General features: G+C 65.6%; 1 protein-coding gene across 1 annotated transcript; it reads right to left on the reverse strand.

Moving 5' to 3' along the window:
- LARP1B (La ribonucleoprotein 1B) lies at positions 1-27,104 on the reverse strand (the record flags this gene model as incomplete). Its single annotated transcript, XM_084245608.1, has 19 exons — positions 1-282; positions 1,956-2,252; positions 2,643-2,747; positions 4,139-4,266; positions 4,634-4,743; positions 4,998-5,142; positions 5,587-5,744; positions 6,477-6,690; positions 11,620-11,788; positions 11,903-12,047; positions 12,439-12,586; positions 12,670-12,807; positions 14,594-14,734; positions 15,568-15,733; positions 17,712-17,771; positions 18,422-18,480; positions 23,338-23,874; positions 26,628-26,768; positions 27,065-27,104. 19 exons carry the CDS (start codon positions 27,102-27,104, stop codon positions 1-3), a joined length of 3,183 nt encoding a protein of 1,060 aa, XP_084101734.1.
- Positions 27,105-27,182: the final 78 nt, after the last annotated feature.

The following is a 27,182-nucleotide window of genomic DNA, read 5'->3' on the forward strand; positions in this document are numbered from 1 at the left end:
TCAGCGGTTGTTGAACACGCAAGTGTTACTAGTTAAGCGACACTCGCTTCCGACACAGGCAAGCCCAGACCCGCCGACTGCGCACCAGACCGGCTCCTGGTCACACGCGGCGAGAGTGAGGGTGGTGGTCAGGGCGCAGGTGCCCCGGGCGGGGGCTTTGCCTTCTTCCACGTGTGGTTCTTGGGACCGAAAGGGCCGGGATGTGCTCCCAGGCGGGGGCAGGTCCCCCTGCCCAGGGTGGGCGCCTTCCCTCGGCTGATGGGCAGGTCCACACCGGGGAGGCTGGCCGGGGTGCAGGGGAGAGGAGATGGGGGTCTAAGAGCCCACGCCTCCGCCGCGAAGTGGAGGCCTGGGCGGCCCCTGGGGGAGGCAGCCCTGCCGGGCCCTCGGCCTGCAGGACTTTCCTTGGCCCCAAGCTTGCAGGGGGCACCGGAATCACCGCCCTTGGCCGTCGGGTCAGAGCCAGAGCCCAGACCTGGCGGCTGCTGAGGCCCAGCCCAGTCCGGCCCGGCCCGCACAAGCCAATGGGGCGGGCAGGTGGGGCAGCCGGGCTGGTGTCTGCTCTTTTTTAAAAATGTACTTTGTCTCTTTTTTGTGCTTCTCCGGGCTTCCCGGTGCACTGTGTTTGGTACCACAAGCAGTGTTTGGTAAAAATAAGAATAACAATAACAGAGTTAAGGTTACCAATTAATTACACATCACAAAACTCTTGATACTGTAGTTTCCTATAAAATATATAATTTGGGGCCTCCCTGGTGGCACAAGGAGTTAGGACACAACCTCTGAAGCTGTCCGCAGCCTCTGCAGCGGCCATCCCCGGCCAGGGAGCTGACCCATATGATGCAGCAGACCCCTCCTGTCTCCCCGCTGCTCCCCTCAGCAGTGTACTTCGGTCAATCTGCCTGTTCCCCGCTCTGTCTCTGGCGGATCCTCTCACCCCCTTCCCTGCACCTCTGGCCTGCACCCCAGTTCTTGTATGTGTAAATAAATAAATCTTAAAAAATATATATATATATAGTTTGCCAATCAAATTTACACTTGCACACTCAGCTGAGCAGCTAGTGCTAGGGTAAATGCAGGGTTCAGGTGTACGTGTTCAGACAGAAAGGATGCTGAGAAAAAACTCTCGGACCATTGCAGGAGACCACACGATAATCAGCATGCGCGGAAATTTTTCACTGAAAAGCCAGAGCTACTCCATACCCGGTTCAGAAAACATTTAAAAGTGTTTTCCTAATCCAGTGGCGGTTTTGCTTTCCAGACTCTGTCAATAAATTTTCTGAATATGCAAATGTGAGTATTTCTTAAAGCGTCCAAATGACCCCCCGAATATTACATTATGAACTTGCCGATTATCACTTGTGCATGGGAAATAACCCAACAAAAACCTCTCTACCTATTAATAAATAATAATCCATTAACCAAAGAAGATCACATGCATTTCAGTGTGTCATTCTATAAGAACAAGACATCAAAAAGCAAATGCCAGCTAATCTGGTGTATTGAACCAGCTACTTCTGCCAGTTCATGTCCTAAATGAAAACGATTGGACTTTATAACCAAAACTTCATTCCAAATATAACGGGGCTCTGTGAGCAGAACCTGACTATTCCGGCTTTTCAACTGTATGCTGAGCACAAATAAAAATAATTTGGGGGCCTCCCCTGGTGGCGCAGCGGTTGAGCGCTGGGCTGCCCGCAGCCTCTGCAGCGCCGGTTCGTTCCACGGCCGCCAGCGAGGGTCCCCCCCAAAAATAATAATAATAAATTGGAATAAGGGCTTGATGTTTTAAATTCCCACAAAAACCGAAACGATCATTTGCGTCCACCGCACTAGAAGTGAGAAATCAACTTGCTCCAACTGCTGAAAGCGTGAGCAGGAAAACAGAACCGAAAGAAGAAAAAGGAAAAACTCTGCCTTTGCAATGAGCGGCGGCCTCCCTGCCGGGGACCCACCCGCCCGCAGGCCCGTGGTCGGTTGGCGGCCAGCGTCCCAGGAGGACGGGCACCCGCGGTGAGCACGGCCAGCAGCAGAGCCCGCACCGAGGGCGGAGACTGGGCCGCCGCGGCAGCTGCCTCGCTCGCCGGGGGAAGACCAGTGTCCCTGGGGCCGCTCCGGGGCGGGGAGCGGGCAGCGAGCCCAGGGCGGCCCAGCGCGGCTCCGGGCGGACAGGTAGCTGCGGCATCTGCCCGCACGGCGGCGGCACCGCAGGCGGCTCCGTGGGCCTCTCCAGAGCCCGCCGTCAGCAACGGCTTCGGGGGAGACGCGCCGAGACCAGACGCGTGACGAGAGGGTTTCTAGAAAAGCCACCAGAGCTGTCCTGTTTATGAAATTGGGAAAACATTTCTAGAAGTTATCTTGCTTGAAAAAATGCCAGCACTTGTCTTCCTCTCTCCTCTGTCTGATTTATCCTTTATCCCTTATCCCGAGGGCACGTCGGAGGCGCCTGCCCAGGCGCGCGCTGCTGGGGGCTGGGCTCCCCGGGCCCCGGCCTCGCTGGGCTCCTCCCGCGGTCACCGCTGGCTGAGCCCGAGGCAGCACCGGGCGGGCGGGCAGAGGGCCGCTGCGTTCCCGGGCGGGGCAGGGGAGGGCAAGGCAGGGGAGCTCAAGGCAGGTGAGGTCGAGGCAGGTGAGGGCCGGGCAGGGGCGGGTGGCATCGCAGAGGCATCTGACGGGGGTCGCTGGGGACGCTCCTCACCCGAAGTGGTTAAATGTCTTTTTCGTCCCAATCCCTCGCTTACAGGGGGCTGCGGGCACAAGAGACAGTGTGAGGACACACTCCCCCCCCCAAGAGCGAAGTGCAGGTTCCCAGGCAGGGGAGCAGGACTGTCCCCTGCCAGGCTGCCCCTCCGGTCGCCCCACCTGTGTGCTCAGCTCCCCCTGGGTATTAGGGCTGCAGAGGCATGACAGGGCACGGCAGGAGGCTGGGGTCCCCGCCCCCAGAACGCCTTTCTGAGCTTCCCCCTCTTCACTCCCCTCCGCCAGCTGCCGTGCCCCGAGCCGGCCCGCTCTCTTGAAGGGGGCACCAGACACCGGGAAGCCAGACACTCCGCGGCGGGAGCCCTGGATCTTGGGGGGCAGGGGGTGTGACCTTAAATACATTCAACAGAAAGGCCCTGGGACCCTTGGACGCTGCAGGCCCGCACCCCACCGTCCACCGCTGGCCTTCCCAGTCGTGAGGGCCGAGGCCGGAGCTGCTCCCCAGCAGACCGGGGCTTGGGTTTGGAGAGCAGGGACGAACATGACGTCCCCTCCGACCCCCGCTGCATCTGGAAGCCGAGGCCCGACTCTCAGCCTCTCGGCTGCGCCCTCGCAGGGCAGGGAGGGCAGGACAGGTCCATGGCCGGCTCAGCCCCTTGCCAGGGCCCCTCTGCCACGCGGTCCTGGGCATCAAGCCGCTGACCCGAGGCTGGGTGTCTGGGCAGAGCCGGCCACCTCCTGCTGCTTTTCTGTTAGGATCCCGTTCCCTGGCGCTGCCTCTCCCTGGAAATCTGACCGTCCAACCGGGTCTCCTGCCGCTGAAGACCACAGACGCCCTGCCCGCGCCACTCCAGGCCCCGGCTCCCGCTGCACGCGGTGTCGCCAGAGCTGCCGACTGAAGGCCGCAGAGAGGAAACAAACTCAGACAGGGGCTGAGAAAGGAGTGAGCGGTGGGGAGGTCGCTGGCCCTGCTGGGGACAGGGCTGGGGGTCTCTGCACTGCTCTGCGCTGCCTTTAGTCTGGTTTCAAACTGGAAAGTTGGGGCCTCCCTCGTGGCGCAAGGGGTTCAGCACCGCACTAGGAAGCTGTCGGCAGCCTCTGCAGCACGAGTTCCATCCCCAGCCAGGGAGCTGACCCACAGGGCGCGGCAGACCTCTCCTGTCTCCCCGCTGCCCCCCTCAGCAGTGGATTTCAGTCCTTCTGCCTGTTCTGCTCCCCGCTCTGTCTCTGGTGGGTCCTCTCCTCTGCCCCCCGCCCCCCACCCCGCATCTCTGGCCTGTGCTCCGGCTCTTGCACGCATAAATAAATAAATCTTTAAAAAAAAAAAAAAAAAACCTGGAAAGTGACATTTTCAAAATGGAAAGCTACAAAATAAAATTGGCACATTCCAAGTTAGTCACGGCGGCTGAGAGCGCCGCGGGGCGGGGCTGGGACTCACATGGCCGCGGAAGTCCTCCAGCCTCTGGAAGCCGCCCAGGTAGCGCTGCAGCTCGGGGTCCACGCCGTGCGCCCCAGACCGGGAGTACTTCAGGTAGGCCCAGAACTTCTCCAGCCCGTACAGCCGCCCTGGAAGACGCGGCACTTCCCAAACAGGTTCGCGGCCCCGCGGCCCTGCGTGTCCAGGGGACGCTCCTGGCCCTCGGCTGGGCAGGGTCGTGGGCACCGCAGCCGCTCAGCGCCCAGGCAGCCTCGGGGCTCGGGTCAGGGGCGCTGAGCTCGCGGAGCCCCTGCGACCCCGGGCGAGTGCCCTCCCGGCCGGCAAGGTCAGGTCACGCGGGCACCGGCCGCAGCTCCCGGACACGGCCGGAGCCCTTGGGTGCCGGCTCAGGGGCGCGGGAACCCCGCGGCCGCCACCGCCCCCCGCCCCAGCGCCGCAGCCCGGCTCGCTCCAAGCAGAGCAGGCCCGTCGCGGGGGGCTTTGTTTCTCTCTTACCAGATTCATAGTCCTTCTTGGTCTCTTCTTGGAAATCCTTGAAAATGTCTTGTCTGAATTTTTTTTCCAGCCCGTAGCTATAAAACCTGAACAGACACTCCAGGCCGTACCTGGGGGCAGAAGCGGAGCCGCCCGGTGCCATCGCGAGGACTCCGAGGTGCGAGCGGGCCGGGCCTGGCCCCTGCTGCGGGCTGGGGCGGGGGCTGGGGGGCTGCAGGGGGTGCGGGGCGGGGGCAGGAGCGCTGAGCGGACAAAGGCCTGGCCTGGCTCCCGCGCCCCGGCCCCCAGGAGGCAGGACGCCCGCTCCGCCGCGCCTGAGCGCTTGAAATCTCCCTCCAGACACGCGACCGCGCGAGGGACCGACCTGTAATTTTCTTTCGCGTCTTCGCAGGCGAGTTGTCTAAACTCCTGGTACATCTTCTTGTTGAAGTGGTCTCTGAGGAAGAAGGACCAGAACCGGAAGAGGGTGTTCATCTCCGGGGACTGGCCGACCCCGAGGCGTCTTCTCTCTGGAAAACGCGGACATCACAGGACGTGGGCGCAGGCCAGGCGCTCTCTAGAGCCGCGGACATTCCCGGCAGCCTAAGGCTGGAACCCCGTGACCCCTGGGGGCGGCCCCCCCAGGACGGCCCCTGGTGGGCGCGAGGCTGAGTGTCCGTGCTGGGTGGGGCGGGCTGGGGCGCTCCGCGGGGGCTCTGTGGGCTGGTGTCTCTGGGTGCCTCGCAGTCCAGGGGCCCCGAGGGGTCACCCCTCCCCTCGCAGACATTCCTTCCGGAGCCCTTAAAGCCACCTGCACTGTCCCTGGCAACCTACAGGCTAAGCCAGGAGTGAATAAACAGGCGCATGGGGGCAGGGCGAGGAGGGGACAGGAGGGGAGGGGAGGGGAGGGGGTGGAGGGGGAGCCCCTCGAGGGAAGCACCGTTGGAGGCCCCCCGCCCTGGGCTGGGCCTTACCGCTCAGGCACCTGCAGCGGTACTTGTGGTAGACCTGCTGGGTGAAGCCGTTCTCCTTGAGGAGCTCGTGGGAGGGGTGCTGGGGCCTGGGGAGTGGGTGCGGGGTGCGCCCAGCACCGCCCGGAGGAGGGGCGCCCTCGGTGGGGGAGGTGCTGCTGCTGCAGAGGAGGAAAGGTGGCAAGTTTGGTGGGGGGGGCCCCCTAGGCCCTGGGCTCCCCGAGTCGCTGCGCCCCTGGTGTCTGATGCTGCATCCCCCTCGCTTGGGTTGGGGGGGAGGCGCATCACCGGGAAAAACCACCAAGTCGTTTTATCTTTGATGACCAAAGACGTGCCGGGAGGAGACGTGAGCCTTACGACACACACATCCGCCAGACATCTCCCCGCGCCCTGCCGTCTGCGGGCGCACCGCCCAGGAGACGCTAACACTCAGGGAAAGGGGCTGCAAGTCCCTGAGAGCCTCGAGCGCGACAGGTGTGCGAGATGAGTGTGCAAGACAGGTGCAAGAACACACTCACTGCTCTGCCCCGGACGGCCTGGCCGGGCGCAGCGGCCACGTCTCCGGGTCTCCCCCATAGACCCCCTTCCTTCCCAGCCCGCGTGAAGCCTGGGGTGGGGGGGAGAGATCCTCTGAACACGTCTGCTCCACCGCAGCTCCCGGCGGCGCGGCGCCCACTGTACCTCACAGAGGGTGCCGGTGGCCCCCGGCCTCTGGCGTCCATGGCCCGACCCACATGACACTCTGGAGGGGGTGCTGTGCCGGGGCCTGCTCTCCTCTCTCCTGGGCACTGCAGAAGGGGCAGGCGGGCATCGCGGTGGCCGCTAGCAGCAGGCCCTCCCTGCCAGGGGCCTGGCCGCCGCGCCTGCCCTGCGCTGACACATTGTGAAATCACGCGAAGTCACAGAGCCCAGGTGTGCTGTGCACGGCACAGGCATCACAAGCAAGGCCTCCGCGGGCCTGACGCCTGGACGACAGCCCCAGCACCGCGTCCTGCTGCCGCACCGGACGCTGCCACCCACCCAGCCGGAGGAGGCCGGTTCTGGCCCGGAGGCCGTGGCCATGCCCCGCAGCGGCCCCGTTGGGGCCCACGGCCCGGCCCTCGCTCCCTGGGGCAGCGGCAGGAGCCAGCCATGGGACGTCAGGGCTCATCGCAGGCGCCTGCTGTCCTCCCCGCTGCGGCCACTGGCCTTCCGGGACACGTCTGGGGTTTGCTTGGGTGGTGTCACCTGCTGTGCTCCCCTCCACCCTGGAGCCCCAAACCGTGGCCAGCGCGCACTTCTGCTTCTGTGCCACCCCCACTCCACCGCGCCCACCTTCCGCCACAGCCCTGCTCACGCTGCTCACCCCACGCGGCTCCCCCGCGCCTGCCCTGGGGAGGAGCACCCCTGCCACACCTCAGCCAGAGCAGCTCCCGGTGAGCCCCACGACAGCCCTCCGGGTGGGCTCCCCACGATGGGGCGCTCCGGGTGAGCCCCAGGAGGCTGGTCCAGACCCGAGCGCCCACAGCCGTGCGCGCAGCCTCTGGGCTGGGGACACAGATGCCCGCGGTGACGACACCCCGGGATTGCCAGTCAGGCCCGTCGAGCCCGTTTCCCCAGCTCCTCGGCTGCACCTCAAGTTCAGTCACCCCCACGCCGGCTTGGGGCCCCGCCGTGTTTGACGGGTGAGTTACTTGAACTAGATCTTTGCTTTCAAATGTTCAGAACTTTCTCTATCACACATCAACTTACTCCGCTAGTGGCGTTCCCCGGCGGTCACTGCTTTGCCGCCTGCTGTGACCCACGGGGGTGAGAGACTGCACGAGGGCCGCGTCCTGCACGGCTGGTCTGAGCGAGCCCCTTGCCGTCGTGTGTGACGCTCCTTGTGTATTTGGGGGGTAAATAAAGCTGCTTCCTCTGACTGGTTTGCTCTGGAGATTTTTGCTCCGTGCATTTGAACACTGGATATGTAAAATCTTAAGGCGGGCTCTTCTGTGGATTTCCTCACTCTTTAGCGATTGCAAAGCTTTTTGTCTCCACGTCTACTTTTTAGGTCTATTCCGTCTGGATATACGCACAAGTTTTTGGGTTACATTTTTATATTTGGTGAATAGCTGGTTTTTCTTGTATCATCTTTATTTTTAATTTAGGTAAAAAAAATACCCGGTAAACTTCATCTTAACCATCTTGAAAGGTGAAGCTTTGCAATGTTGAGGGTATTTACATTATTGTGCAAAAGATACTGAACATGGCAAGGAATGTGGCAGGGGCGAGGGGGAGGGAGGGTGCGATTTTAACCTGCCCGTGTTTGCACTGATAACTCTGTTCCAAAAAGGACTCAAGTTCGGCAGCACTTCCAGAACCCGAGTCACCCAACAACACGGCGCTTTCAATGCCAGGAATAGACGCTCGGCAGTGGGACTTGCTGGCCGCAGCTGACCCCAGGCAGCACCGACCCCAGGAGGCAGCTGCAGGCCCACGGGAGAGAGCGTGGGGCAGCCGAGGGCCGCTTGGACACCCGGTCCCCGCACCCCGCGGACCTGAGGCCCAGGCGGGCATGGGCTCACCTCTTTGTCGCCTCCCTCCGGGCTCCTGTGTCCACGTGGCGGGGCAGCCGGCTGGGGGGCAGCAGGTCTCGGTGTCCTTTGGCTCAGGGGCTGCCCGTTCTTGGAGCATTTGGAGCAGGCTCTAAAAGTTTAAGTCAGTTGCACAGCCAGTCACGGCCTTCCTCACGAAGCACACTCCTTCTTTACTTTCTCACGACGGCTTGATGGCCCCCCTTCCTCGTTTCCCAAACCTGAAGTTGTAAGACGTTCTCGGGTGAAGCCCACAAAAAAAAACATCACAGGCGTCACCGACCCACAGGTTGACGGCCGACAAGGCCAGGACGCCCGCCGCCCCCGGGAGCCCAGTCTGCAGGTCAGCGCCTGCCTCTGGCCTGGCAGGACCCAGCCCCCACCCGCCACCCGGACTCCTGACCTCACCAGGCTGCACGCGCTGTCCGGGGCCGGCGCAGCCGACGGGGAGGCTATGCTGAGGGGGCCGCCCGCGCTGCCCTGGCTCTCGCCTGGGGGTCTCCGGACACCGCGGGGCCCCCAAGGCGAGCAGGACAGGAGCCCCTGAACACAGGCCCTGGGTGACGCGTCCGACAGACCCGCTTCTCTGCGCGCTTCAGCCCGCGGGCGCCGCGCTGCTCACAACCCAGGCCGCCTCCGTGACATTTTTCCAAAAGTCAAGAGGGTTTCAGTTACAGCCGGTGTGGGCCGCCTGGGGAAGTGCTCCGGAAACTACACCGTGGAGCTGGACAGGCGCTGTTCCCTCCGGCCCCGGCCCCGCGCGGCCCCGCCGAGGCGGCCCTCGAGCACCACCTCCTGTCCGCCCGGGGCAGGCGCAGCGTCCCCGCGGGTCAGGGCCCTGCACGTCCGGCGCCTGCAGGCGGCCCATGGCTTCTCCCGGGCAGGGAGGCCGCAGGGCCCAGCGCCTTGGCTCTCCGGGACGCAGTCTCCTGGGGGGGCTACACCTCACGGGGCCCGCCAGAGGCTCCCGGCACTGGGGCGTGCTAAATGGCCGCTCTTTGTTGGTGCGCCGGGATATAGCAAAACATCCCTGTTCCCTAAGTATTGACATGATTCCGCTCGCACAGCCTCCTGCGCCCGCTCACCCACCGCAGGGCGGGAAGCACAGGCGGGGCCGATGCCCCAGCTGCAGGGCCCGGCTCCCGGCGCCGCCGGCACCTACCCTGCTGAGCAAGGCAGGCAGCTCCCAGCAGCCGGTGGCGCAGCCGGGACTCAGCACCCGCCCTTTCAGCATGGAAATTGAATGTTTAGACACGAAGTTTATTCTATACAAGCCTCAGGCTGTATTCACACGAGAAATCAAATGCCTTTAAATCACTGAAAAATTGGGGTGAAAAAGAAAATCTAGGCTAGTCCTTGAATCTAAGATTTTTAAAGGGTGCTCGCCTTGGTGTTAAACCCGACGTAGGCTTTGTGAGAGTTCCCGTGTCTGCGTTCTCTTCCAGTGAAAAGACTTCGGACTAAACTTGAAGGTCTCCCATGTTCAAATGAGTTTGAATAGAACTTGGCTTCACACTAAACTTACAGAAAAAAACAAGTAGGTATGTTCTGAGGTTCTAATTTGTGAGACCATAAAGAGACCTATCTCCACTGCTTTTATTGATTGAAAATTGTCCTTTCTAGAGAGAAAAGCATCACACACACACACCACACACACATACCCCACAATTCTACTCTGTCCAGGTGACCTCTTTACCCTGAGCCACAGCTCTGGAAACTTGCAGGTGCTTTAGGAGCATGATATGGTCTGTGCGTGGCACATTTGAGAACTTTTCTGCAGACCAGGTGTCCCCAGGACGCCCGAGCTTCCCCTACGCAGCCCTGAGGAGCCATAACCAAGAAGCCACGATGGCCGGCACCTCCACGCCCTATTGGTGACACAGCCCCAGGCCCACAGGACTGGGAGGGCCTGTTGCCAAGACAAGCGTCCTGTCTCCTACACCCCCTCTCTCCTGCTGCCTCATGCCCTCCGCTCAGACATCAGCCCCACAGGGAGAGGGAAGCTGGGACGCCCTTAAGGAAAGCACCTCGGGTCATGTTTCAGAAAGGGAAGGTCGTCTAGTCTGAGTCCCACGTTCTCCACCCTGACTCGCACGTGCAGCTGCTCCCCGTCCTGCTCCCCTGTACTTCCTGGCACAGGCTGCCCCTCGGCGCAGGTGGCTGGGCTTGCTCACCAGAGGGCCGGACCACGGGTGTGCCTGGGGCGGCTGTGCAGGCAGTGCCCAGAGTGCCCCCTGGGGTGGCCTCTGACGAGGACATGTACTGGAAAGAACCTGAAACCTTGGATGATATTAGAAATACATGGTCTGTCTCAGATGCTGTGCTGTGCGTGTCAAAACACAAGAATGCACAAGACACTGTGATTTCGCTCTTGTAATTTTATTAATAATGCATAAAGGGCAACTGGACGCGCCGCCAACGTGGCTGGCCGCCTGAGCTCCCTGGGGCAGCGTGGCGTGCCTGGTGCCAGGTCTCAACTCTCAACCTAGACCCCAAGGTTGCATAATAAATTAATCTAACTTAAATAAACAGACTACATGTCCTTAAAAAACTGAAAAGTGTTGCTTCAACGTTTAAGGCGCCTGCCCGGCGTGGAGGCGAGGGCCGGGCCGGCCGGGGGCGGGCCTCTTCCACGGGTGTATCAAAAATACATCTTCAAGAGTGAAGGAAAAAATGCTCTTGTCCTGCCTAAGACGCCTTGTCCCGTGGTGTCCACATTAACCAGCCCCAGGGCCCCGGCGCTGCACTGTGGGGCTGAGGCCTGGTGTCCAGGGCCTGACCCTCGCGTGGGCAGTATTGCCCTGGACACAGCCCATGAGTCTGAAAGGGACAGACAGAATCTTGCGGCTTTTCCAGAACGATTAACACTCCCACGTGAAGAAGGGCCGCATCCCCGTGGCGGGCGGCTCTGGGGACGCACGGACGCTGTCTCGGCGGCACCTCGGTGGTCTCCGCGGCCTCCTCCGGGGAGCCGGGCGGATGCCCGGGCAGGGCAGGGCCGTCACGTCCCTCTGCGCGGCTCCGGCCGTCCCTCTGTGGTCATGACATGTCAGAGTCACTACTCCTCCGCTTGTCCCGTCCAAGAGCATCAGCAGATCATCACCCTGACTGAAGAGAGCGTAAGCACACGGGTTTCCCAAGAGGGAATGCCTCAAAAATGCTCCGGGAAAAAAATCTTAACATTGAAAGCAATTCTCAGAAACTCTAAGTACCACCGAGTTTTGACAAAGTCTTCCCGAGAGAGCCCTGGCTCCGGGGCAGGCGGGAGCCGCCTCTTCTCCAGCCAGGGAGGCCCCGGCTCGCGCTCGGCCCGCCGACTCTCTCCGCGGCAGGCGCCGGGGCCAGGTCGGGAGGAGGCCGGGCCGCCACAGCCCTTGCTCCGGCTCCGGCTCTGCGGGACGCCCGGCCGCTGGGCCGTCCTCCAGCCCCTCTCGGGCCTCGCCAGGGGCAGGCGTGGGGCGCGGCCGCGGGAGGGCGTTACCTGGGGCGCAGGCCTGGCCCGGGACGAACTCCGGGCAGTCGATCAGCTGCGAGAGGTCGGTCTGGGGCGCGCGCCGCGCAGGGGGGCCGGGGATGGGCCACTTTTCCGGGTCGATCTTTTTTCTCATCCTCTCGTCCACGATCTCCACCTCCGTGCTGTCTTTCAGCGCCTGGCCCGGGGTTCTAACTTAATGGCGGTCGTGGAAAAGCCCGGGGGAGGGTGCGCGGGCCCGGGGGGAGCGACCCCGAGCTGCAGCCCGGACGCGGGCCTTGGGCCGGCTCACCTCGGAGATGAGGCCCAGGTTGGTGGTGAGCGCCTGCACGCGGTGGAAGCCGGCGATCAGGGAGATGGGCAGGAAGCCCTGCGCGTCCATCTTGCGGCGCAGGAAGAAGTCCCGCTCCAGGTTCTCCACGCTGAAGTAGTACTCGCTGCCGGGAGACGGGCGTCAGGCCGCCGCCGCCCACCGCCGCGCGCCAGCCCTGGCCGGGCGGACCCCCTGCAGGGACGCGCCGCCGGAGCCGAGGACAGCGGCGCCCGCCGGGCGACAGGCCTCGCTCCCAGCGCAGTGCTGGGCGCCCTCCCGGGCCCTCGGCCGGGGACACACCCGCGAGGAGCCCCGCCCTTGGCCTCGGGGCCCTGCCGCGTCCCCCCAGGAAAGCAGGGAGAGGGCACGAGCCAACCGGCCAGCGCCTCCCTCGGGGAAACAGGCAAGAGGGACACCGGGGCCAGAAGAGTCGCACCCGGCCAGCTCCTCCGCGCCCCTCGCGCCGCGCCCTCGAGGCGCCCCTGCGCCCCGCGGACACCCCCGCCCCCGCTCACATCTGGCGCCGGATGTAGTCCTTGAGCAGCGCCTCGCCCACGGGGTACAGCTGCGCGCCCGAGCCGTCGTCGTAGTAGTAGGTCAGGCCGGGGGGCGGCTCGGCGGGGAAGGGCTGGCCGGCGCGCTCGCCGGGGAAGTCCGCGGGGCCTGCGGGCGGGAGGAGCCTGGGTGCCCGGCGCCCTGGGGTGGGGGGGCGGGGGGCGGGCGCCCCCGGGCCGGGCCGTGCGTACCTCGCGGGGCGCCTCGGCCCCGGCCTCTGCCCCGGCCCCGGCCGCGGCCTCGGAAGGAGCCCCGGACGGCGCCGCCCTCGCTCCGCACGCTGGACACTTCGTCCCGGTCGTCTCTCTTTTCCCGGTCGCGCCTCCAACCTTTCAAAAGCGAAGATCTCCTCACGCACCCGGCGCGCGACTGCGGACAACCCGCCCGCGCGCCCGCCCGCCCGCCAGGGGCGCCCCACCTCAGGCGCGCACGACCCCGCGGGCGCCCGGCCGAGGCGGGCGCCGGGGAGCAGGCGGGGCCCCGAGAGCGCGTTCCCGCCGCAGCCGGGAGGACACGGGCCCCCACGGCCCACGCGCAAGGACGCGGACACGCCCGGCCTGCACCCCCTTGCACCCCCACCGTGCGCGCGCGCGGGCCCCGCCCCGGAGACCAGCCCCGTGGGGCCCCCACCCCCGACACCCCATGAGCGTCTTCCCTGTCCATGCGGCCCGAGCCTCCTCGGGTGTCACCCCAGACCCGCCGCTTAGTCACGAACGCCACGAGACTCGGCCGTGGGGGTCCCCGCCTCAGCCCCGCCACCCGCTCGGCCCGGGCCCTGCTGGGCCAACGACGCCCCTGGGCCGCAGGCGCACCCGGGGCCGCGGCGGAGGGACTGGCGGGCCGGAGCCCCGCAGGGAGGGCGCCGCGCCAGGCCGTGCGGGGCCGAGCCGGCCGGGGGCTGCGGCGCGGGGGGCCGCGGGCCAGGCGCGTCCACGGGCCGAGCCCCGATGGCGATGCCCACCCGCGTGGCCCCGGGAGCCCCCAGGCGCGGGCGCGCGCCCGCGGGTGGACGCGGCCTCCGGGTGGGTCAGCGCCGGAAAGGGAGGCCTGGGCTGCGGGCAGATCCCACAGCGCTAACGTCGCGCCGCGGACGACTGAGGAAACGCAGCGCTTGCCTGGACTTCAGCTGGTGGGCGGCCCCTCAGGGGACCCGCGCTCGGTCGGGGCGCCCACGTCACTCCCCACCCCCGCAGGTGGCCCCCCGCACCCAGACAAAGTGCCTGGGGGAGGCGGGCAGCTGGCCGCACAGCTCTTCCCCTCACACCACACACATCCTCATACCACACACACCCCCTCACACCCCCTCACACACCACACCCCCTTACACCCCACACACCCCTCACACCTCAAACACCCCTACATCCCCTCACACCCCACACCACCACACACCCCTCACACCCCCACACACACCCCCACCCCCTCACACCCCCTCACACACCACACCCCCTTACACCCCACACACTCCCTCACACCTCAAACACCCCTACATCCCCTCACACCCCACACCACCACACACCCCTCACACCCCCACACACACCCCCACCCCCTCACACCCCCTCACACACCACACCCCCTTACACCCCACACACTCCCTCACACCTCAAACACCCCTACACCCCCTCACACCCCACACCACCACACACCCCTCACACCCCCACACACACCCCCACCCCCTCACACCCCCTCACACACCACACCCCCTTACACCCCACACACTCCCTCACACCTCAAACACCCCTACACCCCCTCACACCCTCCCACACCCCACACCACCACACCCCACACACCCCCTCACACCCCACAGCTCCTCACACCCCACACCCCCCCCACCTCCACACCCCCCTACACCCTCTCACACCCCACACAGCCCCTCACAACCCCACATACCCCCTCACACCCCTACACACCCCATGCCCTGCACATACCCCACATAGCCCTGGAGGAGGCAGCCCCAGAAAGGGGGAGTGAGGGAGGCCACCCCTAGGGGAGCTACAGGGACAACCCAGCAGGAACCCAGGGGACCCAGCGGGACCACGCGGAGCAACTGGAGCCGAGGACTTGTGGGGACCCCTGCTCTCGGCACAGACCGGTGGTCGGAGTGGAGGGGCAGCTTACTCCGTGGGTCCGCACGGCGGCTGCTGGCGGGGGGCCTGCTGGCGTCGGGCTGGCAGCGGGAGCTGGCGCGGGGGCCTGGCCGGTCCTGGCTGTCGGGGCGCACGTCATCCAGGTGCAGCGGGACCCAGCGGTGCTTGGTGGCTGCGGAGACAGATGGTCACTGAGCGCGTGGGCCCAGCCCGGCCAGGCAGGACACGCTCACCTGCCCCGAGGGGTGGCTGCCGAGGGCCCCGAATGGTTTTCCTCTTCAGACACAGCCTCATTTTGCTGGACAGAGACCGCTTCCGACACCAAAGGAAAAGGGGGGGGCCCTGCCATCCTCGGGTCAGTACCCAGGGAGACGTACCAGCCTGGGGCACTGGCCAGAAGGAGCGACATTCCCCAAGTCAGGACAGTCCTGTCTACCTGCGTCTCACAGAGCTTGCCAAAGTGACTACGCCCCCAAAGGGCCTGACTACGCCCCCAAAGGGCCTGACTACACCCCCCCAAAGGGTCTGACTAGGCCCTCAAAGGGCCTGACTACGCCCCCCCCAAAGGGCCTGAATACACCCCGAAAGGGTCTGACTTTCACAGACTGAAGCTGGGGCCTTGGGCCGACCCACAGCTGCTCTCAGGCCCCCAGGGGACACGCCAGCCTTCGCCCCGATACGCATGTGTAACGAAAACAAAAACGGAGTCGTAGGCGAAGGACAGCCAGCCTGCGGGGACGGCCAGCGCCCGAGGACATCGGGTCCCCTGCGGCTCCGCGGGGTGACGTGCGCGTGAAACGTGTTGCTCCTCGAACGTCGGCGCCGATGCCAGGCCTGGGTGGGCTTTTGGAGGCCCGGAGGTGCGAGGGAGCGCGGAGCCCGCGGGCAGCGGTGCTGGGTGCGGGGTGACGGGACTCCGTAAGGGTGGCCCTGTCGTCTCACGCGCCAGCTCCCTGGTCACGCCGTGTCCACTGTTTCCAGATGAAGCGAGGGGTGGGCACTGACCCCGCTTCCGCTGCGCGCTGGCCTGCGCCTCGTCCTCGCTGCCGTCCTCGCCGGCCTTGGCCCCCCGGCTCTCCTTGCTCTCACCGCTGCCTCTCTTCTCGGGCTTGTCTTCTCGCTCCTTCCGGCCCTGGGGCTTCCTGTGTCCTTGGCTGCCGACGCTCTGACTCTGCAAAGGGGTATCCGAGTGAAGTGGTTTGCACGGCCATTTCACCACCAGACCCGCTGAGCGGGGGTGATACACCCCACCCGGCCCGAATCCCCCAAAACAAACCACTACTGAAGTTGAAAAGTGGCTGTTCAAAAGACACGTTGAGGAGAGCTGGTCACAGACCGGGAGACGCCCGCAGGCAGCCGAGGACTCGCCGCGCGGGCAGAGTGTGGATGCTCCACACGTGGTGACACGGAAACAAACTCAATTTTTAAAAAATGGACTTGTCCCCAGCTGTAGGCAGCTGCCTAGGTTGCCTTGTACCTAGGCAAGTGTTACACTGCTGGGAGAACAGCAGCCTATAGCTGGTTGGCATTCTGGGCTTGGTTCATGCCAACTCCCTTGTTAACTGTACCAGGATGCCAGCATAGTTGAAAAAAAAAAAGTAAAAAATGGACTTGTAGTGGGGCCGCCCTGGCAGGGGTGAAGTCTCAGCACTGTGAAGCTGTCCACAGCTTCTGCAGCACGAGTCCATCCCCGGCCAGGGAGCTGACCCACATGGCGCGGCAGACCTCTCTTGTCTCCCCGCTGCTCCCCTCAGCAGTGCATTCCAGTGAATCCACCTGTTCTGCTCCCCACTCTGTCTCTGGTGAATCCTCTCACCTCCCACCTCTGACCTGCACCCCAGCTCTTGGATGCATAAATGAATAAACCTTTAAAAAAAAAGGGTTTGTAGTAAACACACATTGCGAAGGGTGGACCGACAGCACATGCATTTGAAAAGACACCTGATGTCATTAGTCAGAGAAGCATAAATTAAACTCGCAGTTACTGCACCCCACACCGCACATACCACACCCCACCAGGCCGCCACAGCCCGGAGAGCACAGGCCGGGGCAGGGAGGTGTGGACGGGACGCTGGTAGCTCCCTAATGGCCCAAAGGAGCAGCTGCCATGTGCTGCGCAGCCCGGGTGCCCGAGCAGGGAGGAGCACGGCCGCTGCAGCCTGAGCGCAGAGCCAGACACCCGGCCTGCTTTCCAACTGCCCACATCTGCAACCCACACCAGGGTGCCCAGGGCAGGGGGTGGGCAGCACTGCAGACGCAAGGTGGAGCCTCCCGGCAGCTGGGGGGTGCGCTGCGTGACCACTCACCCCAGGCTCCCGGCAGGCGCAAGTCGGCCCTAAGTGGCCTTGGGCTCACCTGACAGTAAACTGGATGCAGCGGCTGCCTGGACAATGGGGCAACCAGGTGGGGAGAACCCAGCTGGGGCGAGGAAACTTGGGGGAGTGGGCAGAGTCAAGTCTTGACTGTGGGTGTCTAGGTCAAAATATCTAATTGTGCGAACTGGGTAGTTTACTATGTCGTTTTTACATCAACTCAGCGGATAAGCAGATGCCACCTGCGGGCGCTCACTGCAGGCGCCACGCAGGCCACAGAGCCTGGCACAGTCCGTGGGCTGGGCCCAGAGCAACCCCACCCCCGGTCCCCGGCCCACCAGAGCCCCTCTGGCGCTTCCTCTGCCCCTTTGACAGCTAAGTCAAAACCCCACCCATGGGCGTGCATGTGTAACACAGGATACACCTGAGCCCACCGAGAGGGCGTGAATGAAAGGTACACATGGACCCTGAACATAAGCTGGGCCTCGGTCAGCAGCCACCCTCCCTGGCCGCCTCCCGCCCACCTGTGACCATGCAGATGCCTCCTTTCCCTTGTCCCTCCCTAAACGCCTGTCCTTTAGCGTGCAAAGGGAAAGAGAAGAAGTCAGCCACCTTGGCTGCAGGGGCCAGGCAGGGACCGGGCAGGGGCCGGGCAGGGGCACCCAGCCAACTGGCCTCCCACCAGCCGGGGCACTGTGACGGGCGAGGGCCGGCTCCCAGGGGTGGCTCAGCTATCTAGGGTCTGTCCTCACTAACACAGCTTGGAGGAGAATAAATGCTGCGTGTTGAAAGGGAACATTTTCCTTCCATGAAAAAAAGCCTTGAAACAACACTCACTCCAGTGCTTGCTAATTCCCCCGGCGTGGGCCAGCTCGCCATGTCGCTGAAGTCGCTGGCCTACGAAGCAATGAATGCGTGTTAGGTCTGCGAATCAGAAGTTTTAAATAGAAACAATATTTTCTAAAGGGAAAGCAATTTTTAAAAATACCTACATCTAATTACATGCAGGTATTTGCCAAATTAATGCAGTTTCTACTAACAGAACACCGACATGGGAATGATCTGGGCTGATGACCGAACTTCTAGGGTCTCTAACGACTCCGTGGGTAAGCACAGGGTCACGGGCACACATGAGGGCCTGGGCAAAGCTCGCGGTGTGACAGCTTAGGCTGAAGCCTACATCAATGGCATGGCTGGGGGAAAATACACGATCATCGAGGAGGAGATGGTAAAAATATGCGAAGACATGGGCCTCCCCGGTGGCGCAGCGGTTGAGCGCTGGGCTGCGAAGCTGCCCGCGGCCTCTGCAGCGCCGGTTCGATCCCCGGCTGCTCCCCGGCCACCGGAGGAGGGTCCCACATGGCGCACAGACCCCTCCTGCCGCCCGCTGCTCCCCTCAGCAGTGTACTTCGGTCCTTCTGCCTGCTCTGCTCCCCGCTCTGGCTCTGGTGAATTCTCTCACCCTCCCGCGCTTCTGACTGTACCCAGTGCTTGCATACATAAATGAATAAATAAATCTTTAAAAGAAAAAATATGTGAAGACATACCTTGTTGGATTTCTTTGTCTTGAGTTTTCCTGCTTTTATAATTTTGGGGGAACTGAGTTCTAAAAAAAACACAGAGAACAGTTTTTACAACCACTGCATCCAATGCCTTTAACAAAAGAGCGATCCCACGAGATTCACCAGTCCGGCATCTTCACTCCCAACAAAACCTGCACTCAGGGCCCCCAGTTCCTCACCAGAGAGCAGCTCCAGTCCAGCTGCGCTGCTCTCCAGAGGCCGCATCACCGTGTGGGAGAGCCACGCTCGGACAGGCACCGAGACACCAGCCCTTCCCCGAGCAGGGGTGTGAAGGAGCCAGGCGGCAGCCTGCTTCGGTGTGAGGGGGCGCTGCCTTGTGGGGGCCCCGGCCCGCACAGCTACACGCTCACCAGCGAGCGTCCAGAAAATGACCAGCGGGCCTCGAGCCACGTGTCCTTGAAAACAAACATGTCTGGCAGCCGGCCGTGCTAGTCTGCCCCTGAGCCAGGCCACGAGACGCCCCGGGGCCTGCGGGAGGCACGGACTGTCAGTGGCCCGAGTCCCCGCGGCCTGAGTGCCCGCGGGAAGGGGTGCCTGGAGGCCCAGGAGGACATGGGCAGGTCTCAGCCTCGGTGAGAAGACCAAGTGGGCATTGCCAGCCAAACATGACCGGGCGGCGGTCACGAAGCAGAGGGAACTCGGTGGGGGTCTGAGTCTGCAGAGACACCATGAGCAGCGAGGCCTGACCCCGAGAAGCAGGCCTGCGCGGCACCCCAAAGCAGGGCTGAGCAAGGCAACGCACTTGCCAAGGAGGAGGGGGCGGCACCCCCTGAGAAAAGGGAGATGCCACAGAGAAAAATACGGGCCAGTAGGACCCACAAAACTGGAGCAGGAATGACAGAGCCTGCCTGCCAGGAAGGCCCGCGGCCTGCCCGAGTGCCGCAAACACCAGGGTGTCACACCGCTGTGCAGCACCCGGGGCTTGCCCCCGACAAGGTGGACCATGCCCCAACAATGCCGAGTTGGGGGACCACCGCCTGCCGCCCTGAAACACAGCCTCTGGCACCGTGTGGCCCGGGAAGCTGAAAGGGGCAGACCCCACGGACAAGGGCCGCGTGGCTTCATCACAGACCAAGCAGACACTGACACCAGCGAAATGAAGGCGAAATCTATAGATAAAAACAGACCTAACTTCCGTCCCCAGTGACGCAAGTCAGTCAGTTACAGGCTAGGAAAAATAGTTGAACAGACAGAGCGAATAACCGGCTGATTCCAGTCGACATGGCCCCGCACCCTACCCAGACAGGGGTCACCCAGACAGGGGTCACAGCCTCCCACTGAAGGCGGGTTAAGAAGCTGGAGGGATGGGCCTCCCCGGTGGCGCAGCGGTTGAGCGCTGGGTTGCGAAGCTGCCCGCAGCCTCTGCGGCGCCGGTTCGATCCCCGGCTGCTCCCCGGCCACCAGAGGAGGGTCCCGCATGGCGCGCAGACCCCTCCTGCCGCCCGCTGCTCCCCTCAGCAGTGTCCTTCGGTCCTTCTGCCTGCTCTGCTCCCTGCTCTGGCTCTGGTGAATTCTCTCACCCTCCCGCGCTTCTGACTGTACCCAGTGCTTGTATAAACAAAAAACAAACAAACAAATAAAAAATAATAAAACATGCCTCTATTAAAAAAAAAAAAAGAAAGAAAGAAAGAAAGAAGCTGGAGGGAGAATGGGCCTGGGCTCCCTTGCGGCTAGACAAGGAGAGGCCTTGCATTTCAGTCAGTTCTTCTGGCCTCCAAAATTTTGGATTGTGGTCTCAGTTTCAGTCTCTCCTCCCGTTCCTCCTCGGGAAAGGCCCTGGGGGCTGACGTCTGGCCTCTGGCCTCTGCAGGCCGGCGCTGGCCGCAGTGGCGCCTGCTGGCGTGTGCCCTGTGCAGCACGGACAGCGGCCCGCGCCGGTCACGGTCCAGGGACGGGCTTCCGGGAACGGCTGCTTCCCGGCGAAACCCCTCATAGAGCGACCGACAGCGAAACACTTGCCACCCGCCCGGCTGGCAGAGAAGACGCGTGGCAGCCCAGACGGCCGCGCGCCTCCAGGCGGGAAGGGGGCGAAGCGACAGTCTCCGGGAAGTCTGGACCCAACAGGCGATGCCGGGCGGTGCTCTGGGAAGTCACGTGGGGCCAAGACGCGGCAAGACGGTGTCCCGATAAAGATGTTCCCGCAGCTCTGCTCACGCCACATTTAAACAGACGCCTGGACGCACGAGCGGGCGCGGCCTGGCACAGCCGCCCGGGGCACGGGGCCGGTGGGGGGGCCGCACGCAGGACTCAGGCCGGCAAGCGAAGGAGGGAGACGGTCGCGTTCCCATCCCTCCCTGACATGGCGGGAGGCGACCCTGCCCGCCATCAGCCGAGCCCGGGGGCGGGGAGAGGCTGGACGGGACGGAGGTGTATTCCAGCAGACGGGCCCTAAGAAGCGGCCAGGTCTGAGCCGCGGCCACCGGCGCCCCGCAGCTCTGAGAGCCACCACGGCCCCTCTGGGCATCTAGAAAAGGCAACTCTCCACGGGGAGAGATGGGGAGACCACCCACCGCTGCACTTGGAGCGCGGGGTCCCGAGATGGAGCCTGCCGGGGCGCACCTTCGCCCCCGCTCCACGCCAGGGAGAGAAATGCTGCCTGCGCGCCCGCCCTCCGGACAAGGCCCGGCCGCGGAAAGCACAGTTGCCCGGGAAGAAGGCGCCGTTGCTCACTTTCATTTCAAGGCCACAATTTTTAGCAAACTTTAAATGAAGGAAATGCACTGACAGTGTCTATAGTCACATGGCCCGCCGCGCGAGGGAGAGGGCGCGCCGGCGGGCGTGCGAGGAGCCCGCTTCACCCCGCACCCCAGAGCCGTCGTCTGTGCTGCGGGCCAGGAGGGTCAGGTGGGCCAAGGAACAGACGCCGAACTAGCAACCCCACCGCTCACATCTACCTGAGAAAGACGGGCGGGGGGCAGGAAGGTCGGAGGGCAGGAGGGGGGAGCAGGGGGGCAGGAGGGGGGAGAAGGGGGGCAGGAGGGGGGGGCGCACCAGGCAGGAGTAAACACCCACGACCGCCCAGGGCCGTGCAGCGGCAGCCTGTGGGCCACTTCGCAACGCATTTTAAAAGGACTTTCAACTAAAAGGGCTCAGGCGACACTGCACGTGAGCAGCATGAGCAGCAGAGGGCGGCGGGGACTGTGCCCGAAACTCTTGTCCTGGAAGCTCGTGTGTACGTCTGAGGGGCGCTGTGGTTTTTGGCGACCCTCCCAGCTCCTCTCTCGGGGGACACCCAGAGCTGGGCTTCTACAGGGAGAGCCCACTGAGCTCTCGTGTCTGTAACTCACTTAAACATGAAGGTGGCCATGTCGCCCGCTGGAGGTTTCTGGAGGGTCAGGGAACACCCAGGAGGCGGTGGCCCCGGCTTCCCAGCCACGGCAAAGCGGAGGTTAAGGTGGCTTCCTGAGGAAGGCGTAAATCAGCCCCAGGCTGTGCTTTTAGTAATGGTGCCAAAATAAATAAGGCTGGGCCATGGGGACATCCCCCTGGGCCCCTGCCTGAATTCAGACCGCAGCCCCCTGCGGGCAGCCCCTGCTGGGCAGAGCAGTCCTGGCGGCTCAGCCCGCAGCCCCGCGGGATTTCCGTCCCTAGTGAGCAGCGTCCGGCCAGGCTGGGGCTGGCGTCCCTGTACCTCCCAGGGCCAGGGGCCAGGGCGGGCAGGACCCAGGTGTGAGCCTGTCGCTCCAGGTAGCAGTGTCCACTTCCCCTCACGAGAGTTCTCGGTCTGCAGGAGGAATCCGGGGCCCCTGCGGGAAGGGAGCTCTGCGCCCCTCCTCTGAGCCTGTGCGGGCCCCCGGGGGCTCTGGCCTGGTGTGCTGCTCTGGGAGGAAGGAGGAAGCCGGGCCCAGGGCGAGGGGCGCAGGTGCTGGGAGCTGACGTGTGGACACACTCAATCCCGCCCCGTGAGCCTCAGAGCCTGGGCAGATTCCAAGGGGCGCTGGCCAGTCCTCAGCCCGGGGCCTTCCTGCGCCCTCATCTACGTTACCAGGTAAAGCGACTGCGGCAGATGCTGGGGGGCAGCTCCCCAGGGACAGAGGGAGCAGCCGCAGGGGTGTCAGGAAAACTGCGGTTCCCGGGAACCACCCCAGCCTCAGCACCGCGTCGTTGTACCCGGCCGGCAGGGAGGACGCCCGGCGACACCGGCTGCTCCACACGGTGTTTCCCATGAAAACGCTGAGTCTCACCGGGAAAGCCGTGAGGCCCCCACGCCCACAGGCTCGCTGCGAGCTGGCCTGGCGCGTCCCCTGGGGCGTCCGTCCCCTGGCTGTGTCCGTCCCCTGGCTGCGTCTGTCCCCTGGCTGCGTCCGTCCCCTGGCTGTGTCCGTCCCCTGGCTGTGTCCGTCCCCTGGCTGTGTCTGCGGCGGGGAGGCGACAGCCGTTCGCGAGACCCCCGGGGCTGCTTTAGGTTTGCTAAATTTACGGAGCTTTTCCTTTGCTGTGCAATGGCAGAAAACCAACACTCTCTGCAGCGGGGAGGGCGCGGGCAGATCCCGGCAGTTTTAGGCGTTTTCCTCCAAGTGTCAAAACCCTCAAGAATAGCGGGAGGAGCGCGCCGGGCTCCTCGGAGGAGAGGCCGAGGCCGGCCAGCAGACACGCGCCTCCGGCGGGGCCTCCCGCCCACCCCTCTCCGCGGGGGAAGCCGCGGGCGCGAGGCCGGCGCTCCCGTCAGGACAGCGTCGGGCGCGGGAAGCCCATGGACTCCCCGCGGCCTCGGCGGGCGACAGGAGGCTGGGGCGTCCCCGCCGCTTCCCTGAACTTGACCAGAAACTTGAAGGCGGCGGCTCCTCACCCGGGCGCCCCTCGTCGCGGGGCCCAGCGCCGCCGCCGTGCGCGCGGGGGGCGCGGGGCGGGCGCGTGGGGCGGGGGGCGCCGGCACCCACCTGCCTCCGGGGCGTCCGGCGCGGGCGGCGGCCCCGGCCCGGCGGCGGACGGGGCCCGGGGCGGCCCCCTGGTCCAGGGGTTCTCCTTGGGCGGCGGCGGCGGCGGCTCGGCGCCCCCCGCCGCGGGCTCGGGCCCCGGGGCGTCGGGGGGCGGCTCGCCGCGCGCCCGGGGCAGCGCCAGGGGCCGGACGGGCACGGCGGCCTGGGGCGCGCTGCGGCCCCGCACCGGCGCCGGCGACGGCTCCCCCCGCGCCCCCGCGCTCGAGGCGGCCGCCGCCGGGCCCCCCCGCTCGGCCGGCCGCGGCCCCGCGGCCGCCGGCGCCCCCCGCCCGGCCGGCGCCCCGTCCCGGGCGCGAGCGGCGCGGCCGCCCCCCCCGCCGCCGCCGCGGGGGCCCCGGGCCCAGGGAGCGCGGCCGCCCGTGTCTGCGCCGGGGCCGCGCCGCGCCCCGGCCCGGGCCAGCGCGCCCGACAGCCCGGCCGCCGCCAGCCCGCTCGCCGCCGCCGCCGCGCGTCGGCCCAACGCCCGCCGCCGCGAGCCTCACCTGGCGGCCGCCGCCCCCGCGGGAGCGCGCGCCGGGCCGGAGCCGCGCGGGCCGAGCCGGGCCCCGGCGGCCGCGGGCGGGACCCACGTCACGCTCGGCGCCCGCCCGCCCCGCCGCCCGCCCCGCCGGTGCGCCCGCCGCCCCCCCGCGCCGCCCCCCCGCGCCGCCCCCCCGCGCCGCCCGGCCAGCCGCGGGCCAGGGCCGGGGGCCGGGCGAGGGCGGGGCGGGGCGGGGCGAGGGCGGGGCCAGCCGCGGGCCAGGGCCGGGGGCCGGGCGAGGGCGGGGCGGGGCGGGGCGAGGGCGGGGCCAGCCGCGGGCCAGGGCCGGGGGCCGGGCGAGGGCGGGGCGGGGCGGGGCGAGGGCGAGGCCAGCCGCGGGCCAGGGCCGGGAGAGGGCGGGGCGGGGCGAGGGCCGGGAGAGGGCGGGGCCTGCGGAGGGGCGGGGCTTCCGGGCCGGGGTCCCGCGGGCGGGGCGGGGCTCCGGGGCTGGGGGCGGGGCGGCGCGCGGGGCGCACGTGGCCGGGCGGGGACGCGGGCCCGAGGGGGCGGCGCTCCCCGCGGCTCCGGGCGCAGGGCCAGAGCCCCGACCCCCGCCCCGCGGCGGGGCAGCCAGGTTGCGAGGCTGACCCCGGCGAGCGGACCGCCCCGGCCCCGCGCCCGGCGGACGGGGAGCGGCGTCCCGCGTCCCCGAGAGGCGCCCCGGGGACCCGGCCGCCGGGGCGCGCCCCTGGCCGGTGACTGCGCCGGGCCCTCGGGCGGGGCCCTGCGTGATCGGGGCGCGGCGCCGGCGACCGCGGGCGGACCCCGGCCCTCCCGGTGGCCCCGGCCCAGCCCCGCGGCCCCCAGTGCGCCCCGGTACCGACCTGCGCCTTGTGCCGCTCTGCGTCCGCGAAGAAGCCCCCGGCGCCGGGACGGCGCGGTCACCGGTCACCGGCGCGCGATCGGAGCCGCCGGAACCTTTGCCCCGCTGTGGGCGCCGCCCGCCCGGCCCGCCCGGCCCGCCCCGCCCGGCCCGGCCCGCCCCGCCCGCCCCGCCCGGCCCTCCCGGCCCTCCCGGCCCGCCCCTTCCCGCGCGCCCCGCCCGGCCCGCCCCGCCCGCCCCGCCCGCGCGCCCCGGAGCCGGCCCGCAGTGGACACTCGGCGCGCGGGGGAGCACCTGTCCCTGACCCGAGACGGCACCTGCTGGAGGGCCGCGCGCCCGAAGCAGACACGCGGGGGCCCCGAGCCGCGAGGGCGCCGGTCCCGGGCCGCGCGGGGGATGGCGTTTGTGTCCGAGCCCGGCCGCGGAGCCGCCCGCTCGGTGTCCGCGCACCAAGGGCAGTGGCGCCCCCAAGGTGCCACCTCGGCATAAGGGTTAATTCACCCCCTCGCCCGAGCAAAGTCCTCGCCCGGCCTCCCCAGGGCTTGGCAAGGCCTGTGCGCCCGGCCTTTGCTCCCCCTCCCCCGCCCCAATTCAGCAGGGCCTGTGAGCCCCAAGAGCCTGACTCTCCCACACGTGCGGAACTGGTCTTGCCCCTACTGACCACCTCACGGCACTCTGGTTATCAGGCCTCCCGAGGGACGCCACAGGGCCGTCAGGCCGGGCAGTTTGTTCGATGCTCCCAGGCTCCAGGCTGGTGTGGGGTCCCAGGGAGCCTTGACAGCGCTCAGTGCAAGCCAAGTGGACTTGAGTCTCTGGGGGGCTGTGAACTGCTTGGGGAGCCCCACTGTCTGCCGGCCCGAGGGCCAGTGGGTCTCATGCTGGGGTTCCCCCAACCCTCGGCTGGCGCTGACTACTGGTTCAGGACGGTGCTTCCCAGGCCGGCGTGCCCCTGGGCATCAGGGAGTGGCCTCCCACACTGGCCCTGGCCGCACGGCTGGGTGGTGTGAGTCTGGATTCCTACCCGGCTCCTGAAGGGGCAGAGTGAGGCCGACACTGCTGGAGGCAGACGCTGAGGCTGGCAGGGGCGCTGTCCGACTCCTGACCACAGCTTGGGCTGGACTCTGGACTCTTCACCCCCGAGGGCGAGCTTTCTGGGTTTAGGTCCAACACTTTTCCAGGAAGCAGCTTTCAAAGTCCTGTGGAGTCGCTGGTTCCCTGGGATTCTGCCAGGGAGGGCCTCCCCAGGACAGCCCCCGCCGCCCGCGCCCTCACTGGGCTGCTGCACCCACAGCGTCTGCGACCCTGGACGGCACAAGTCACCAACTTTTAGATGGACTTTTATTGTGAAGTACAAAAAATTTGGAAATTAAATTTCAGTTTCAGCGTTAACAATTCAACAATCCTGACCAGAGAAAGCACCACATTCAAATATTATACTCGTGAGAAACTACCTCAAATGCCCGCACAGCGACTACACCACCAGGAAATGGTGAAATTCAGAGGCTTCCCCAAACCACGACCCAGTCAGAAGCGCGGTTGAAGGGAGGCGAGCCCTGGAGGAGCGGCCGGGGAGGGGCTGTGGCTGTGGCTCCCGCAAACATCCTGAGGCCGCTGCCCTGTGTGCGGCCGTTGCGGGCTCGGGAGGGTCCCCGGCGGGGGGCCGAGCTGTGTGCGGTGCGGGCGCTCGGACAGCCGGGGCGTGACGCGGCGGCGAACCAACTTCACGGCGTCTGGTCGAGACGAAATTTGAAAAACACCTTCTTTCACATTCATTGGGGCAAAAGCAGGGACGTCTGCGAGTTCATTACAACCAAGAGGGGCTCGGCCCTTCGTGGTCGTCCCGCGGGGCGGGGGCTGCAGCGCGCGCCTCGGCGCCTTGAACTCCACCTGGAAGGTATTTCCCGACGGAGGCGCGGCCCTGGCACCTGAGCTCCACCGACACTCCAGGGCGACCTGTGAGCGGCTGCAGCTCCCGGGCCGCGACGTGGGGGCTGGCGGCCGACGCAGCTTCAGAAGCCAGGACTTCATCTGCAAGCCACGATTTCAGGAGTCGTTTTAAACCAGTTTCACCAAATGAAGCTGGTGCGACGTCTGAGGGACGCGGCCGCCTTCCAAAAGGCCGCGAAGGCACATTGTCACTCGGGACCCTGCCGGACTAAGAACCTCAGTGGCAAAGATTTCAAAGAAATGAAACTCGAACACACTCATCCAAGCCTTCACCCGCCACCCAAAGTATTTCCTACTTAAGTCAGCATTTTTTGCTCCCCCTTGAGAAGCCGCACCCCAAAGTGCAAACAAATCTCCCACGTGCCTCCCGTGCTAACGCGCGGCCGTTGTCACATCAAACCACGTGGGATCCAGCATGACTGAAAGTGCTGTTCGCAATTTCATCTGTGGCGCAGATTCTGAAACCGAAACCCCAAAGCTGTCCGTGCTCGGCCT

Source organism: Talpa europaea (assembly GCF_964194135.1).
Source record: "Talpa europaea genome assembly, chromosome: 10".
In the NCBI taxonomy this organism is placed as follows: domain Eukaryota; kingdom Metazoa; phylum Chordata; class Mammalia; order Eulipotyphla; family Talpidae; genus Talpa; species Talpa europaea.